This window comes from Trypanosoma rangeli (genome assembly GCF_003719475.1).
Source record: "Trypanosoma rangeli strain AM80 chromosome Unknown Tra_15.4_contig_00100, whole genome shotgun sequence".
NCBI lineage: Eukaryota > Euglenozoa > Kinetoplastea > Trypanosomatida > Trypanosomatidae > Trypanosoma > Trypanosoma rangeli.
The window spans coordinates 1,094-14,655 of record NW_021705842.1 but is presented as its reverse complement, the minus strand read 5'-3'; the positions used below and the strand labels follow the sequence as shown (position 1 = coordinate 14,655).

The window sequence follows — 13,562 nt, the reverse complement described above, 5'->3', positions numbered from 1 at the left end:
CCTCGTGTTCAGGCGTGGCGTGTGTTCTTAGGGACAGAGAGGAGCCTCCGCCCCGGCGTTGCACAAAGACGTATATATATATATATATCTGTTTGCACATTTACGCATGGGCTCCCTGTTTAGCAGTGTCTGGTCGCTGTTCAATCCGTCTCGCCACTACAAACTGCTGATCCTAGGCCTCAGTAATGCCGGTAAAACGTCCATTCTGTACCACCTGCAGCTTGGGCACGTCATCACGACCCAGCCGACACTTGGCGGCAACGCGGAGACGCTGAACGTCAGCCATGGCTCGAGCAACAACGCCGTTCAAATCACCTGCTGGGACCTCGGCGGCCAGGCGCAACTGCGTGACTCCTGGTCTCTCTACTATGACCACACAGATGCCGTCATATTTGTGGTGGACGCCGCTGACGCTGCCCGCTTCCCTACCGCGCGAAATGTGTTGCAGGGACTCCTGAACGAGGAGCCACGCCTTCGACGGGCAGTGCTGCTGGTGCTGGCGAACAAGCAGGATGTGCCGGGGGCGGTGAGCCCCGTGGAGCTTATTGAGGCACTGGATTTGGCGGCGGTCCAGGACCGCACGTGGACCTTGATGGGCTGCAGCGCGGCGACTGGTGAGTCTCTGAGGGAGGCGATGGCGTGGGTGGCGCAGAAGGTGGCGGACGCCGCATCCAACACAGAGTGATGCAATGATTGTGCAAATATGCGATTTCGTGTTACTGCCTCTGAGTACGTCTCTGCTGTGACACCTTTGTGGTGCCCTTCTGCCGTCTGCTTCTGCTTCTGCTGTTTCCCTGTGAACGCCGGAGGGCGGATGGAAATATCGCGTGCGTCAACGGATGTCGTTTTATTTTCCCCTTTCCCTCCTCCTCCTCCTCCCGCACCTGCACTGTTTTTGTTTGTTTCTTTCTTCTTTATATCTCCACCCCCATTAGTGACGAGGGGGGTAAAGGAGGGAGGGGAAGCCAACGCCAGCAGCAGCGCGGAGGTGATGAGAAGGAAGACGTGTCATGAGGCGAGTCCTGCACCCCTCCTGCAACTCCCATCGCCTGTTTCTGCCGCGGGCCAAGAAGCGCATCTGACAGAGTGGTGGTCTTATGACAATCACAGCAGTCGATTGGCGGCGCGGCCCAACGAATCACCGGTGCCGCAGCGGGTAACGGCGACGGAGGACAGGTGGCCAGAGGGAAGCGACGGAGCACGTGTGCACCGTGCCCTCTCCTGGTCCCCTCGTGAGGAATGTGGGCAGTCGCGCGGTGCCACCGCTCGTCATGGAAAAAGCGATTTAACTCCACCGAGGACGGGCCATGCAAATGACAACCATGTCCTTGGTTTTGCTTGTAGAGGTGTTGATGACGATGGCGATGGCGCCAGGTCTTTAAGCATTGGGAGCCATAGTCGTGGGGAGGAGGTTTCTTTGGGGAGACGAGCCGTATTGCTTCGCACCAGCGAAAAACGTGGTCCAGCGGTGGTGTCAGAGTGCTGCAGGAATTTCCCTAATGACCCTCCTCAGGGCGAAGAGGGGGAGGAAAAGCTGTCCGCTGCCCTTCACGCAGCCCTCCCACGTTCTACTGTCGCCATGCCTGCACCCCCCGACCAGGTCGATGGCCTTGCTCAGTTAATGGCAGGATTGCAGCAGGCCATACTACAGCTCAGTGGGGAGATGCGAGAGCTGCGGCTGGCGTTTCAGGAACTGCGAGGGCCGCTGCTGAATGGTTGGAAGGGTCTTTCACAGTCTGAACTAAGCGGACCAATGGCGGTGGTTCCAGAGCCCCGTCGGGGCGAGCCCCTCCTCATGTCATCCAGCTGTTCCCTCACACACCCCCACACGCCTGAAGAGAGGTCGTGCCGCTCCGCGTCCCCACTGTTTCGCCCCGAAAGTCCGACGACGTTCCTGGACGCAGGCATTATCAGCGCAGTCTCCGACGGTCTATTGGAGCTTGAGAATATACCGACTGTTTTACCTACTTGGAAGCCGCGTCGCAGTTGAGATGTCTCTTTGCCGACGCCATGTTTACCATGTCATGCGGCAACGACGCTGTGACGTGTCCGCGAGGGTGTATCTTTTTATTATTATATTTCCTTTTCCTATTTTTGTGTGCGTCTGTGCATGAGACAAGCCCCGCTTTTGTTTCTTCGCTCTTTCTCCCTTTTTGCTTTTTATGTTGTTGTTTTTTTTTCTTTTTTTCTTTATATATATATATATATAGCACTCCTGGTTCACCCAGGCCACAGAATACTTCTCGGGGGCAGAAGGGGGGAAGGGGAGGGGGACAGTACAGGACCTCAAGCGTCTGCAAAAGCAATCAGAGGAGGTGTACGTCTTGTACTTGTGTGTGTGTTTTTTTTGTTTTCTGTGGGGGATCAGGCACCAAAACTAAAACAAAGGAAGAAGTGAATTGTGTGATAAACTTCCGAAACATTGAAGATGCAGTTGGCTGACTTTTCTCTGCCCTTTCATGGATACACGGCATCCATGTCCGACTCTAGCTCTGGTTCCTTTCACCGCAGTGGGCCAGCGCCAACGCTTCCGTTGGCAGCAACGGTGGGGAGCCGTGTGGTGCTCACCTCAAAGAACTGCAACCACGACGCCTTCATCTGGGAAGACAAGAAGACAGATTTGCTCTACCTGCGCTGCGCAATGCGACACATGTTGGTGGGAAATGTCTTGCGTGAGACGGACACGCATCTGTTGGTGTGTTTTGACATCCCCTACCACTGCCTGCCACCGGGTGTGTGGAGCCGCCGCGCCAACAAGTGTTCTGAGGAGGGAATGACCGAAGGAAATGTGGGCGGCAAGAATGGCGATGATGATGATGCTGATGATGGGGTAAAGATACAGGGCGGGGGCAAAATTGCCGTGGATGCGGAGGAGGATACAGGCCCCAGTGGCATAGATGTCTTTTCATCGCATGATGAGCCTGAAGCGGAGCGGGAGGGTGGCGGTGGCGGTGGCGGTGGCGGTGGCAGCGCCGGTGGTCTCTTTGGTAGTGGTGGCAGCTCCGTTCTTGGGCCCATCCGCTTTGTTATGGGCATCGTCCCCGTCTTGGCACTCACACAGGAGAACGCTGCAGTGGAAAGACCCCACGTGCCGCATGAGGAGATGGAGAAGCTGCGGTCCTGCGGCACCGCGACGCCGTCTACGGCTCCCTGCAGCAGCGAAAACGTCCCTGACGTGCTGCACGTGTCCCTCTCCGTTACGCGGAGCGGCTGCATCTCACTGTTACAGAGTCTCCTGGAACAGCACGAGAAACTTGAGTGTGTGAGCTCTGCCGTCGCAAACCGCGACTTAAAGTTAGCTGCGCGTCACATTATGGCGGTAATCGACGCGCGGTGGAGCCTCGCTGCCAAACAGAGAGGCATTTTCAGGGGCGTAAACGACTCGCAGCGATCGTCTCCCGCCGGGTTGCAGACCCATCTACAGCCACCAGGCACCGACGCAGGGCGGCGAACCGACGACATTATTCCAGCGGAGCGGCGGTGCCGCTTTGTCATGGTATTTCATCGCGACAAGGAAAATTCTTCGTGCCTTGAGTTTCATCCACTTATGTTAAGCACCGGAAATGAAGAGGAAGCCCCCCAAAGTGGCACTGGAAGCGGAAGTGGTAGTGGCAAAGGAGGCAGCAGTATGGGGCTGCCACCAACCGACGTCGTCGATCTGCACTCTGTTGGTCTTCATAAACTTCCGGCGCTGCAATTCCTATGGCGCACGGGTAGTGCACTAAAGGAACTCGCTCCCTTGTACGCCCTCTTGAGCTTCCTCCGCTTTCAAGACGGTCAGTATGAACAGTGCGTTGAGGATGCTGTGACGGCTCTTGCATACGACTGCACATGTATAGAGGCGTATACGCGACTGATGTCTGGTTTCATTGCCCTTGGTGGGGAACAGGAAGCCATTGTGACAGCGGCAGTGGCTGTAAAGCGCTGCTCTGTTCTCAATCCTCAATTTGCACGAGTTTCCCGATTGGCCTACGTCTGTGCCTTCTACCATCGCAACCTTGGTAAGCACAGCTTGGTGGATGTTTCTCCACGCCTGCGTCAGGCTTCAGTGGCGGAGGTGGGATCGTTTAGGGATGCAACCAACCTTGCAAAGATGCGCCGTTCCACATGCCGTTCAACGACTGTGCGCATGCGAACGCTGAGTAACTCGTTTATAACCCCTCCGCCTTTTTCATTTGTCCCCCCGTCATCGTTGCGGAGCATCCTCTCGGGCGCGTCACCGCCGATGGAGTACTTCCTACGCTGCCTACGTGCGCGCGCTGCCTGTAGTTTTGAGTTGAACGAAATAGTTTTTTCCGAGGAAGTCCCCCTGCAGGTGTTACTCTGGACTATGCCCGGTTGTGAGCATGTGACGTCCACGGCGGCCTGCGCCGAGGTGGATGCGGGTCTCGCCGATTCATGGATAAATTGTCGTGCCCGCTTTTGTGCCTACTGCGGACACGCGCTTGTGTCGAGGAGCGTGCTGCTGGCGGGGGTCTGCGAGAGGACGTCGAAGGCTATGGCTGACCGCGTTTGCTGGAACTTCAGTGAGAAGAAGTCTGTGCCGTGCTTGGCGGGGTGTGGTGAGCACTACTGTAACGAAATCTGCCGCAACCGCGCGGCGCTGGAGTATCACTGGATCGAGTGCGCGATGTCGCCTGCGGGCGAGGCGGAGGCGATGCCACCACCGCCTCCGCCCCACGAACGGGGCATTGCGGGGGACACGGTTGGGACGCGGGGTGTCGTCCCCTTCATTTTGCCCTCTGGCAGGGAGGAGACGCATGGCTCGCTCTTGGAACTGTTTCCGCTTGCGACACTTCCGCTTAAGCGTCCGAGCATGTGCGGCTTCATGAACTTTTTTCGCCACCTGCGCAATCAGCAGCAGCGCCTAGACGCTGTGCACACCTCGCGCGGGTTGCATGGGCCGATGCTGCGGCAGGATGGCTCAACCTTCTCCGGCACGGAGACAATGACTGAGCGTGATATGGCGTACAAAAATTCCATTCAGGCCTGTTGCTCCGTCCTCCCAGGCATTCGTGCCCACTTCAGCACGTACTACGCCGCCGTGAGAACCGCCATACTGGAGAAGGCGCCCAACGCCACCACCGCGGCACTCCTCATTGTCGGCCGTCTGCTGGCGAGCGTTCTCCGCCTCTTCATACCGGAAGCCGCGACAAGGACTGAAATCACTTCTCGTGGTCAAGACTGTTTTGTCGGGGTGGAGAAAAGCTGCCTGGAACGTGTCAATGCCGTAAGGACAATTGTAGAACGCTACGCATCACGCGGGTTTACGAGTGGCGGGCGGTCTCCATCCGATTTACACGACCGCCACGGGCTTTGTTTGGCGGAGGAGGTGCTGCAGCAGCTTCGGGTGCCGTTTTTCGCTGACACAAACCTGCTCCAACCGAGCACGGTGTGGGAAGTACTGGGTGAAGCCCCTACGGTGGCCAACACAAGCAAAGATGAGTCCCTTAGTGCAGCGGCGGTGGCGGCAAAGCATACTTTGCGTTGTGGCTTTGATCGCGCGGTGGAACTATTGCGTGCGATTGACGCCATCGTTCAGTCCCGGCTATGCGATGAGGCGGTGGCGTTCAGCCTGTTGATAAGGCCTGAACCCGTCCAGAGGTTTAACTCAGACAACGCAAGCGTGGGTGGCGGGGACGAGGAGGGTAACGCCTGGACGAAGAGTCACTTGGAGGACTCCAAGGCGGAATCGTGCGACAGCGGTCAGGGCTGCGCGCGTCGTCCGCCGTTTGTCATGGATGTGGGGACTCTGGCCGTCTGGTTGGCGGAGGAGCACAGCAAAGTCGTGTTGTCTGCGGGGCGCCATCCTGCTGTGTGGACCTTTGGCCGACTCCTAGGCTTTCTCGGCAAACGCCGCTTCATGGAGCAGTTTTGGGACTTTTGCGTGTCCAGCTACTGTGTGGTGCCCAGATGCGTGCTCTCTGTAGGCGTGGACGACACTATTCCTGAGCATCTGCAGGAGGGGTGGAGGACGGTCTGCCGGCAGTACACCGTTTTGGTGGCGGTTATGGGACCGCTGACGAGTCTCGTTACGGATCTCTCTGCCTTTGGCGGGGAGTCCTGTTCCCGGTTTTTTAAGGACGCCGCACCAACCGGCCCGCGAAACCCATTGCACCTGCGCATGGGAGACTCCTTAGCGGGGTCGATGCTCTCCATAAACTCTCTTACGCACGACTCCGATGAGCTGCATACACGGGCGGCTCCCCATGGCATGGATGGGAGCGGCCATAGGTTGTCACAGCATGTAGAGTCTTTTTATTCGGCAGCAGTGTCCTTGGATAACTTGGAATTGTGTGGTAATAACGTCTTCAATCGTTCAGGGGAGCGTCGTGTGACGATGAAGGCGCAACGCCCCATTGCTTCTGGCGAGGAGCTGCGCTACAGAGGCAAAGACCTTGTGTGCGAAGACACAGAAAGATAACGGCGTGTGAAGTGAGCCATCCCGTCGTCTATTGCGCTTCCTTGGACGCTCTCAGCTTCCTGAGGCATGCAGAAGAAGTGGAAGGGTGAAGGGGCAGTCCCTTTGCTTTATGTGAAAATGGGAAGATTCATTTTGTGAATTCGTGGAACATGTTCATATGCATATATGCATATATATATATATATATATGCTTTTTCTGGGCAAAGCGTGTGTTGCTCGCCGGTTGCCTTTGAGGGGTGAAATACGTTTTGCAGTCCTTTAGGGGATGCAGGTGGGTCTTTTTCCCTTCTTCTTATACCCATATGTGGCTGCGTGTCTGCGTGTTGTGTGCGTGTCTAAAAATGTGTACGAATTGCCAGGGGTGCCTGTCCCGTGTCGTTGCCCCTGGATTTACCCCCACAGGAGTCATTGTGGTGTTTATGAAGAACGGAAACATCACAGACGAGAAGGGGCCTGTTGGAGGGTGAACGGCAAAATTTCAGTTTGATGTGTGTTATTTATACTTTGGTTTGCTTTTACTGCTATTTGCGTGAACGTTTGTTGGGAAGGCGGTATTCGTCAGCACACACAGACACACACCAGCTTGTGCGTGTCCGTGTGTGTGTGTGTTTTGTCGGTTATGATCGTTTTTTTTTCTTTCATTTTGTCTTTTTTTTTGCGCTTTTATTATTCTTATGATTTTGCTCGATCTGCGACCGTCTTCGGCTGTGAATACTTTTTTTTTTTTATGGTTTCGGTTTTTATGCAGTTGACACCTTCACTGCATCTGCCTCTGCATGCATGTGTGCGTGCGTGCGTGCTGGTGAGTGTAAAGTCTTTGCTCTTCCCTCTACCCCCTCCAAGTAGCTTTTCGCGAGATGAAATGTTGCGGGTAACGGTGGGGAAGAGCAGTGAAACTGTCATTGGCTTTCATGCATGCATGTGTGCACTGAACGCGTCCACTTGTCTGTTCAGCGTCGTGGTGACTTCCCTCCTGTCGTGTGTGTCTCTTTATTTCCGTGTGGAACTCTCAGGTGGGTGCTTCATGCGCCGTGCCAGAAAGGACGATGTTGACAAGTCTGCCCTCCTCCCCGCCACCAGGTGGAACAGGCAGCGGCAGCAGCGACACCTCCGGGCGTTTGCCGCAGTGATCCTGCTGGTGTGTTTTGTTGCCTTCGCCCACAACAAATTGGCGGCCCCGCGAGAGAGTCTTGCGCCTCCCGGGCAGGACACCTCGACGGTATTACAACCGACGGCCGCACATCCGCACGCTGCGGAGAAGGAACCTGACATTCTCCCCTACTGGCAGGACGCGTTTGACGCGCAAGTGAGGAACGAGTCCCCTAGTGCCACATGGGGCTGCGACTGGCTCGTGGCGCCTGTGGGGAAGACACTGCGGCTGGCCCCGATGTGTGCCGTGGACGGCAGTAGCAACAGTAGCCACGGCAGGGGGCCTTTCAAGCCTCCCTGTCCCAGTGAAGCGTTGAGCTCCGGAAGTTTGGCGATGCACGGAGGAGCTACGCGCGCGAACTGTGTCAAAAGGGGCTTTCAGCGCAAGTGCTACGTCGAGAACCTAATCCTGCACCAGGGAAAACTATTCACTTTCAAGGCTGGGCGGGGAGCACTGCCGTCTGTGATTTTCCTCGCTGACGGGGTGCGGGAGTGGCTGGGGAAGCATCATCAGTACTATGGAACTCCAGTGCGGGAGGTCCCGACAGCGACCGAGACGGAGCCCACAATCTTGTCTCACTGCACGTTTTTGGTCACAGCGCCGGTGGTGTTTATCTTCCGCATGAGTGGTCACTCAACGTATCATTTGTGGTGGAACAACCTCGGGCCATTCTTTGACACACTGCATGATGACTTTGGGAGACACGGTGGACGAGGAGCAGCGGGGGTCCTTGGCGGAGAATCCCCCGTGATCATCACCGTTGACCATAAGCCGCACACGGGGCCCAAGGCTCCCCACTTGCTAGATGAGCTCTTGCACTACTTCACTACCGTACCGATACTTTACGCCTCTGAATTCACGGCGCCAACGTGTTTTACAAGAGTTATTTTGGGCACTAGTGCGAGCGGCTTTAATCAGGCGGCGCTTCGGCATTGGTTGCTGCCGCGTATTGCGCTACGGCACCGCCTCGCTCAATTTTTTGTGGCACGGAAGGAGCGAGTGGCTGTTACTGTCTCCAGCGCCCGTGCGACGACGCTGCGGTGCCTGATCCCACACTATGATGGGCGCTTGCCCACAGTTTTTAATCAATGGCTTGCATGGAAACTGCAGCGCTCGCGGTGGCTACCGCAACAGCCGAGGGTGGTGTACTTGAGTCGCAATCACCCCAACATCACGCGTGGACGCAAGGTGGTGAATGAGGCCGAGGTGCTTCCTGCCCTTGAGGCAGCAGTGCTTGCCGCGACAGGTCGTCCCCTTCGACGGGTCTTCTTTGAGGAAATGGCATACGTGGATCAGATCACCGCAATGGCGGAGACCAACATCCTCATCGCACCGCATGGTGGGGGAATTGCCAATTGTGTCTGGATGCCGCCGGGCTCCGTTGTGGTGGAGTTCGTCCCCCCCGCCGGGGCGACGCTGCCGGAGATGTACCGTAAGATGTGCCGCACTGCGGCGGGCAACGGCGTGCCGCCAATTGAACACATCTCATTTGTCGCCGGGCAGGACCCGGCGGAGTTGGTTTCCGGATTTGCGGTGGCCAACCGAGCCTGGAAAAAAAACAAGCGTCTCTTCAGCAACATTTGGATGCCGAAGCAAAGACTCCTTGAGCATTTCTCCAGGGCCCTCGAGATGTACCGTCGGACGCGGGAGAGTACAAGATGGCAGGAGCCTTGACGTGCCTGCTGAGGCTGAGAGAGAGAGAGAGAGAGAGTACGTCTTTGTGTGTGTGTGTGTGAGGGTCGACAAGGTGGTCATTCATACGCCCGTACGGGCTCACCTTCTTCACCCCAAACTTCACTGACGCGTGTTTCGCTGGGAATGGCGGCTGCATTGCTCGTTGACCTTATTTTTTTGTTGCTGTTGCTGTTTCTACTGGTTTTGAACACGTTTTCGTCCACATGCAGGGAGCGAGCGGAGGTAGGGGGAGCCATGGTTGCCAACGCTGCGCCGCACCAGCGAAAGAAGTTCGTGAAGGGGACGAATATCATTGTTCAGAAGAGCGCCACCGATGGCGTGCAAGACGCTCACCTTGGCATGGTGTACGCCATTTCTGCAGACGACAAGAATGAGGCGGTGTGGTGGAAAAACACGCTTCGGCCGGAGCGAAACCTCACCCACCCCTCCGAGGCGTTTCTGCACGGGATCAAGGCGCTTCGGCCCTCAGCACGCTTCAACACGTTTGACGCTCAAAAGGCGCGCCTTCGCCGGTTAGTCAAGCAGGAGAAGGACAAACGCAAGTGGCTCAAACGCCGCCAGAAAGAGGTGGCACCAACAGCGGCGATGAAGGCCTCCGTTAACCCACACAAAGTTCCTCGCACCGGTGGCCATGCCCCGGCGGAGGAGGTTCGACTCCTTTCACGTGGTCGCAAATCGTCGAAGAAGAGCACCACTAATGAGACCGAAAAGAAGGATTACTTCCACAAGTGGAAAAAACGAAAGCTGCAGAAGATTGGAAAGGGCCTGTAGCGGACGATACATACACATATATATATGTCCGCTGATGGTGGATTCTTGCTGAGTACGCCGTACGGCAAGAGAAAAGCACGAGTAACAGCTATCAATGAATGAATGCAGTATACCACGTAAATACTTTCTCGCTGAATCCCTGTCCACGTCTTTATTGCCGATTGCACGGCTGGTCTACCGCCTTTCCCATTATTTTTGTTGATGTTGTTGCTGCTTCAAACCTTTCTTCCTTCCCTTACTTCACTTTCTATTATTTGTCACCTTCTTTTGGTAGTTCTCTTCTCTGTACGTTGTCGGAGGGGGCCTGAGCGGTGGTGCCCTGTAGCTCATCCCCACAGAAATGCATGCAACTCGCGTGAGTGCTTGCGCTTGGAGGCTTCTGCGATCGCCGTTTGTCACGTCACGCGTGGTGACCTCGCCGCGACTCGCGTTGTCGTGCCGGTGGAAATCGTATGTGCTGAAATTCCTTCGGGGTCAACTTCCCGAGGACCTCAAAGACCTCAACGGAGCCCTTGGCTGCCTGTATGGAACGCTGCCGGACGTGGACGAGTTCAGTCAATTTGTGATACCGCCTGAAATTGTGGATCGTTTTCATCAGCTTGGCTACATCAAACTGCCTCGTCCCGTACTCGACGCGCAGCAGGTGGATAAGCTGGCCGACGAGGTGAATGAGCTGGCCAATAACGTGGAACATCATCCAAAGACGGAGAAATTGTATGCCACCTCGTTGGCCGACTTAACAGGGGGGCCACTCTTCTATTGCCAGGGGCAGTGGCGGGCCGCGTGGGGCATGCATGACCTCATCTACCTTCCAACCATCACTGTAGCTGCTTCGCAGATTCTTGGCAACTCGCTCGTTCGATTGTGGTACGATGAGGTGTTCATGAAGGAGGCCCGCAAGGGGCCGTGTGTTCCCTGGCAGCAAAACTACGCCCGTTGGCAGCATACAACGCCTGTAAATCATGTGACAGTCATGATTGCCCTTGACACAATGAACAAGGATCGTGGAGCACCTTGTCTGGTTCCTGGTAGCCACCGATGGAGAGAGGGCGGGTTGCTGCCTTCAGTTCCGTATGACCCTACCAAGGACGAGGCACAGCAGTTGAATACCATCTGGGAAATTATCAACGAGGAAGAGAGTGAAATGCTTATGGATACCCCTCCCGTCACTGTGGACATGAAGCGCGGTGAGGCGCTCCTCATTCATCCACTAACAGTTTTTGCAACCCATGGAAATCGCTCCCTCGACGCCGCGCGTTGCTGTTTAATACATTACATGGGAGAAAGGACGTTCGCAACCCAGAATGGAGCCTTGTTACCGCACACTACAAAATTTCAGGCAGGGGCTATGATACAAGGACCATTCTATCCAGTCGTCTTTGATCCTGCGATGACAGAGGAGCTAGCAATGTTGCCTGGAGAGCTTACAGCGCACAAAGGTGCCAGCGAAGAGGTGTAGCAGCGTGACATACCTCTTAGATTTTTCACTTTACAGGTTTTATCTCGTATTTGTGTGTCTCTGAACCTCAATATGCGCTGTTCCGTTACGGAATAATTGTTGAGCCATTAATTATCACAAATAAGATGCGCTTCGTCCAATATGGTTTCAGAGCCCTGCTTCCGCCTGTGCTTATGTTCTGTTGCTGTTGCCGCTGCTACCTCGTGTTGTGGGCGCGGTGCGGGGAGAGGGGGGCGCGGGGTATAAGCTCGGAGAGCTCACAGCCGCCGATGCGGGACGCCCAGCTGGCGCCTCAACTTCCCTTTCGCGCGGCCCTGTTTTGGTGCCCAGCGTGCAAGGCGTGGGTTGTGGCCGATGGGAATGCGCGACGGCTTCTTGCGCCGACACGACGGCGACAGAGAAGCGGCGGCGGAGCACGAGGGAGAAGGCATCCCTCGTGGGGATGGAGCCCCCGAGAACACGGTTAAGAGCCGTGCGGATTTACCGACTGAGCTGGTAAGGCCACGGAGGGCATTCCGGCACCGGCCTCTGCGCGGCCCTGATGGGTGCTGCGAGGCAGGGGAGCGCCCCGGCGGTGGGGACTTTGTCCCCGCACGGCAACACCAAGACAACTGTGCGTTGCCGATCGTTTTTTTTTGTTTTGCTGAGGGGACAGGACGCCACCGCGCACGTGCCCCGGTGTTCTCGGCAACGGGGCGCTTCTGCCCTCTGCACGCTTCTCGTTGGGGTACGCGGGGGTAGAAGGTGCGTGCCGACCCCGCGGTCGCGGGCGGGCCGGGGTCTCTCCTGTCTCCCACGGCGTGTTATTTCCCTCAGCCCTCCTTTGTTGCTGCAGCGGCCTTCTCTCATCCCTTCTTCTTCTTACTTATCCCCGTCTTTTATTTCTGTTTTGCGTGTGGGCAGCCTGTGTTGCAACTGCTACTACTCACATCGAAGCAACGAGGAAAATTTTATCAAGTCATGCGCCGGCCACGCTACCTCGCCCCGTGTTTTCCACTGGCGCTGCTCCTGCTGCTGTTGGCGGTGCAGTGTGCCGGTGGGTGTCTTGCCGTCGCAGCTCCCGCCCGAGAGGGACGCGGCAGGTTCGACGAGCTGTTGTGGAAGAGCGGCCGGTCGCCAACTGCGGTGGTGCGTGAGCTGCCGCGCAAGGGGCAGGGTGCGATGCAGGCGTACACCGCCACCACAAAGGAAGATGACGGTGACTGGAAGCCCATCCGCATCACGGTGTTGACGGAGGATCTGAAGAACGATAATCAGAGGAGGTGGTTGAAGAGGTACTGCGAAAAGGTGGGGGAGGAGTACACCAACTACTTGGGGCACAAGGTAGTGTGCAAAGATGAACACATTATGTCGGAGCAAAAGAAGCAGTTGTACGAGAAGAAGATTATCCCCATGGCAGTGAAGCTGCACGCGGAGCGTCTCCTCGTCAAGCCCGTGTCTGACAAAATACGTTTTCCGAGATCTTTTGGAGAACCATGCCAGCACTTTAAAATTCCAGCTGAACACAAGACCGGTGGTGTGACTGGTGCCGACATGGTCATCTACGCAGCTGCCGGGCCGTTCAGCTTCGACATTCCGGTGTGGGGGGCCACGTGTGCCACGTTGACTGACTTGCGCCCTTCCATTGGCATCATGGATTTCAACCCGGTGTACCTGACTGATTCGGCATGGAGCGTTCGTGTCGCCGCACGCGGGCTTGCGTATGCTCTTGGGTTCAGCTACGAGGCAATGAATGAGAAGGGTATAGTGAGGTCAGAGTCGACCGGGCGTGGAATACAGCGCAAGATGGTGACGGGGCATAATGTTAAAGTGAGGGCGGCAGCGCACTTCAACTGCAGCTCTCTGAATGGCATGGAGCTGGAGAACGACGATGCCGGCGCGCAACGGAAGATGCCTCACTGGGAGGAACGCAGTGCCCGTGACGAACTGATGGCTCTCACAGTTGGCGCCGGCTACTACACAGCGCTGACGATGGCGGTGTTTGCGGACCTGGGCTACTACCATGTAAACTGGAGCATGGCGGAACCGATGGCGTGGGGCAACAACACCGGCTGCGACTTCCT

General features: G+C 56.4%; 8 protein-coding genes across 8 annotated transcripts, besides 8 other annotated features; all 8 read left to right on the top strand.

The window, feature by feature from the left end:
- Nucleotides 1-71: 71 nt before the first annotated feature.
- Nucleotides 72-88: a microsatellite.
- Nucleotides 89-106: 18 nt separating this feature from the next.
- On the top strand, nucleotides 107-685 carry TraAM80_03720 (ADP-ribosylation factor; the record flags this gene model as incomplete). Its single annotated transcript, XM_029380673.1, has 1 exon — nucleotides 107-685. The coding sequence occupies one exon, from the start codon at nucleotides 107-109 to the stop codon at nucleotides 683-685; it is 579 nt and encodes a 192-aa protein (XP_029239516.1).
- A 177-nt stretch (nucleotides 686-862) lies between these two features.
- Nucleotides 863-879: a microsatellite.
- A 112-nt stretch (nucleotides 880-991) lies between these two features.
- On the top strand, nucleotides 992-1,990 carry TraAM80_03719 (uncharacterized protein; the record flags this gene model as incomplete). The annotated part of the gene is made up of 1 exon (XM_029380672.1): nucleotides 992-1,990. The coding sequence occupies one exon, from the start codon at nucleotides 992-994 to the stop codon at nucleotides 1,988-1,990; it is 999 nt and encodes a 332-aa protein (XP_029239515.1).
- Nucleotides 1,991-2,128: 138 nt separating this feature from the next.
- Nucleotides 2,129-2,192: a sequence feature (A-rich).
- Nucleotides 2,192-2,209: a microsatellite.
- Nucleotides 2,210-2,428: 219 nt separating this feature from the next.
- On the top strand, nucleotides 2,429-6,424 carry TraAM80_03718 (uncharacterized protein; the record flags this gene model as incomplete). The annotated part of the gene is made up of 1 exon (XM_029380671.1): nucleotides 2,429-6,424. One exon carries the CDS (start codon nucleotides 2,429-2,431, stop codon nucleotides 6,422-6,424), a length of 3,996 nt encoding a protein of 1,331 aa, XP_029239514.1.
- Nucleotides 6,425-6,579: 155 nt separating this feature from the next.
- Nucleotides 6,580-6,613: a microsatellite.
- Nucleotides 6,614-7,008: 395 nt separating this feature from the next.
- Nucleotides 7,009-7,033: a microsatellite.
- A 17-nt stretch (nucleotides 7,034-7,050) lies between these two features.
- Nucleotides 7,051-7,081: a sequence feature (A-rich).
- Nucleotides 7,082-7,151: 70 nt separating this feature from the next.
- TraAM80_03717 (glycosyltransferase) lies at nucleotides 7,152-9,248 on the top strand (the record flags this gene model as incomplete). The annotated part of the gene is made up of 1 exon (XM_029380670.1): nucleotides 7,152-9,248. One exon carries the CDS (start codon nucleotides 7,152-7,154, stop codon nucleotides 9,246-9,248), a length of 2,097 nt encoding a protein of 698 aa, XP_029239513.1.
- A 16-nt stretch (nucleotides 9,249-9,264) lies between these two features.
- Nucleotides 9,265-9,285: a microsatellite.
- A 107-nt stretch (nucleotides 9,286-9,392) lies between these two features.
- TraAM80_03716 (uncharacterized protein) lies at nucleotides 9,393-10,040 on the top strand (the record flags this gene model as incomplete). The annotated part of the gene is made up of 1 exon (XM_029380669.1): nucleotides 9,393-10,040. The coding sequence occupies one exon, from the start codon at nucleotides 9,393-9,395 to the stop codon at nucleotides 10,038-10,040; it is 648 nt and encodes a 215-aa protein (XP_029239512.1).
- A 340-nt stretch (nucleotides 10,041-10,380) lies between these two features.
- On the top strand, nucleotides 10,381-11,499 carry TraAM80_03715 (Phytanoyl-CoA dioxygenase; the record flags this gene model as incomplete). Its single annotated transcript, XM_029380668.1, has 1 exon — nucleotides 10,381-11,499. One exon carries the CDS (start codon nucleotides 10,381-10,383, stop codon nucleotides 11,497-11,499), a length of 1,119 nt encoding a protein of 372 aa, XP_029239511.1.
- A 354-nt stretch (nucleotides 11,500-11,853) lies between these two features.
- TraAM80_03714 (uncharacterized protein) lies at nucleotides 11,854-12,240 on the top strand (the record flags this gene model as incomplete). Its single annotated transcript, XM_029380667.1, has 1 exon — nucleotides 11,854-12,240. The coding sequence occupies one exon, from the start codon at nucleotides 11,854-11,856 to the stop codon at nucleotides 12,238-12,240; it is 387 nt and encodes a 128-aa protein (XP_029239510.1).
- A 219-nt stretch (nucleotides 12,241-12,459) lies between these two features.
- Nucleotides 12,460-13,560, top strand: TraAM80_03713 (surface protease GP63; the record flags this gene model as incomplete). The annotated part of the gene is made up of 1 exon (XM_029380666.1): nucleotides 12,460-13,560. A coding segment is annotated over one exon (1,101 nt), but the record flags the coding sequence as incomplete, so codon positions are not given.
- Nucleotides 13,561-13,562: the final 2 nt, after the last annotated feature.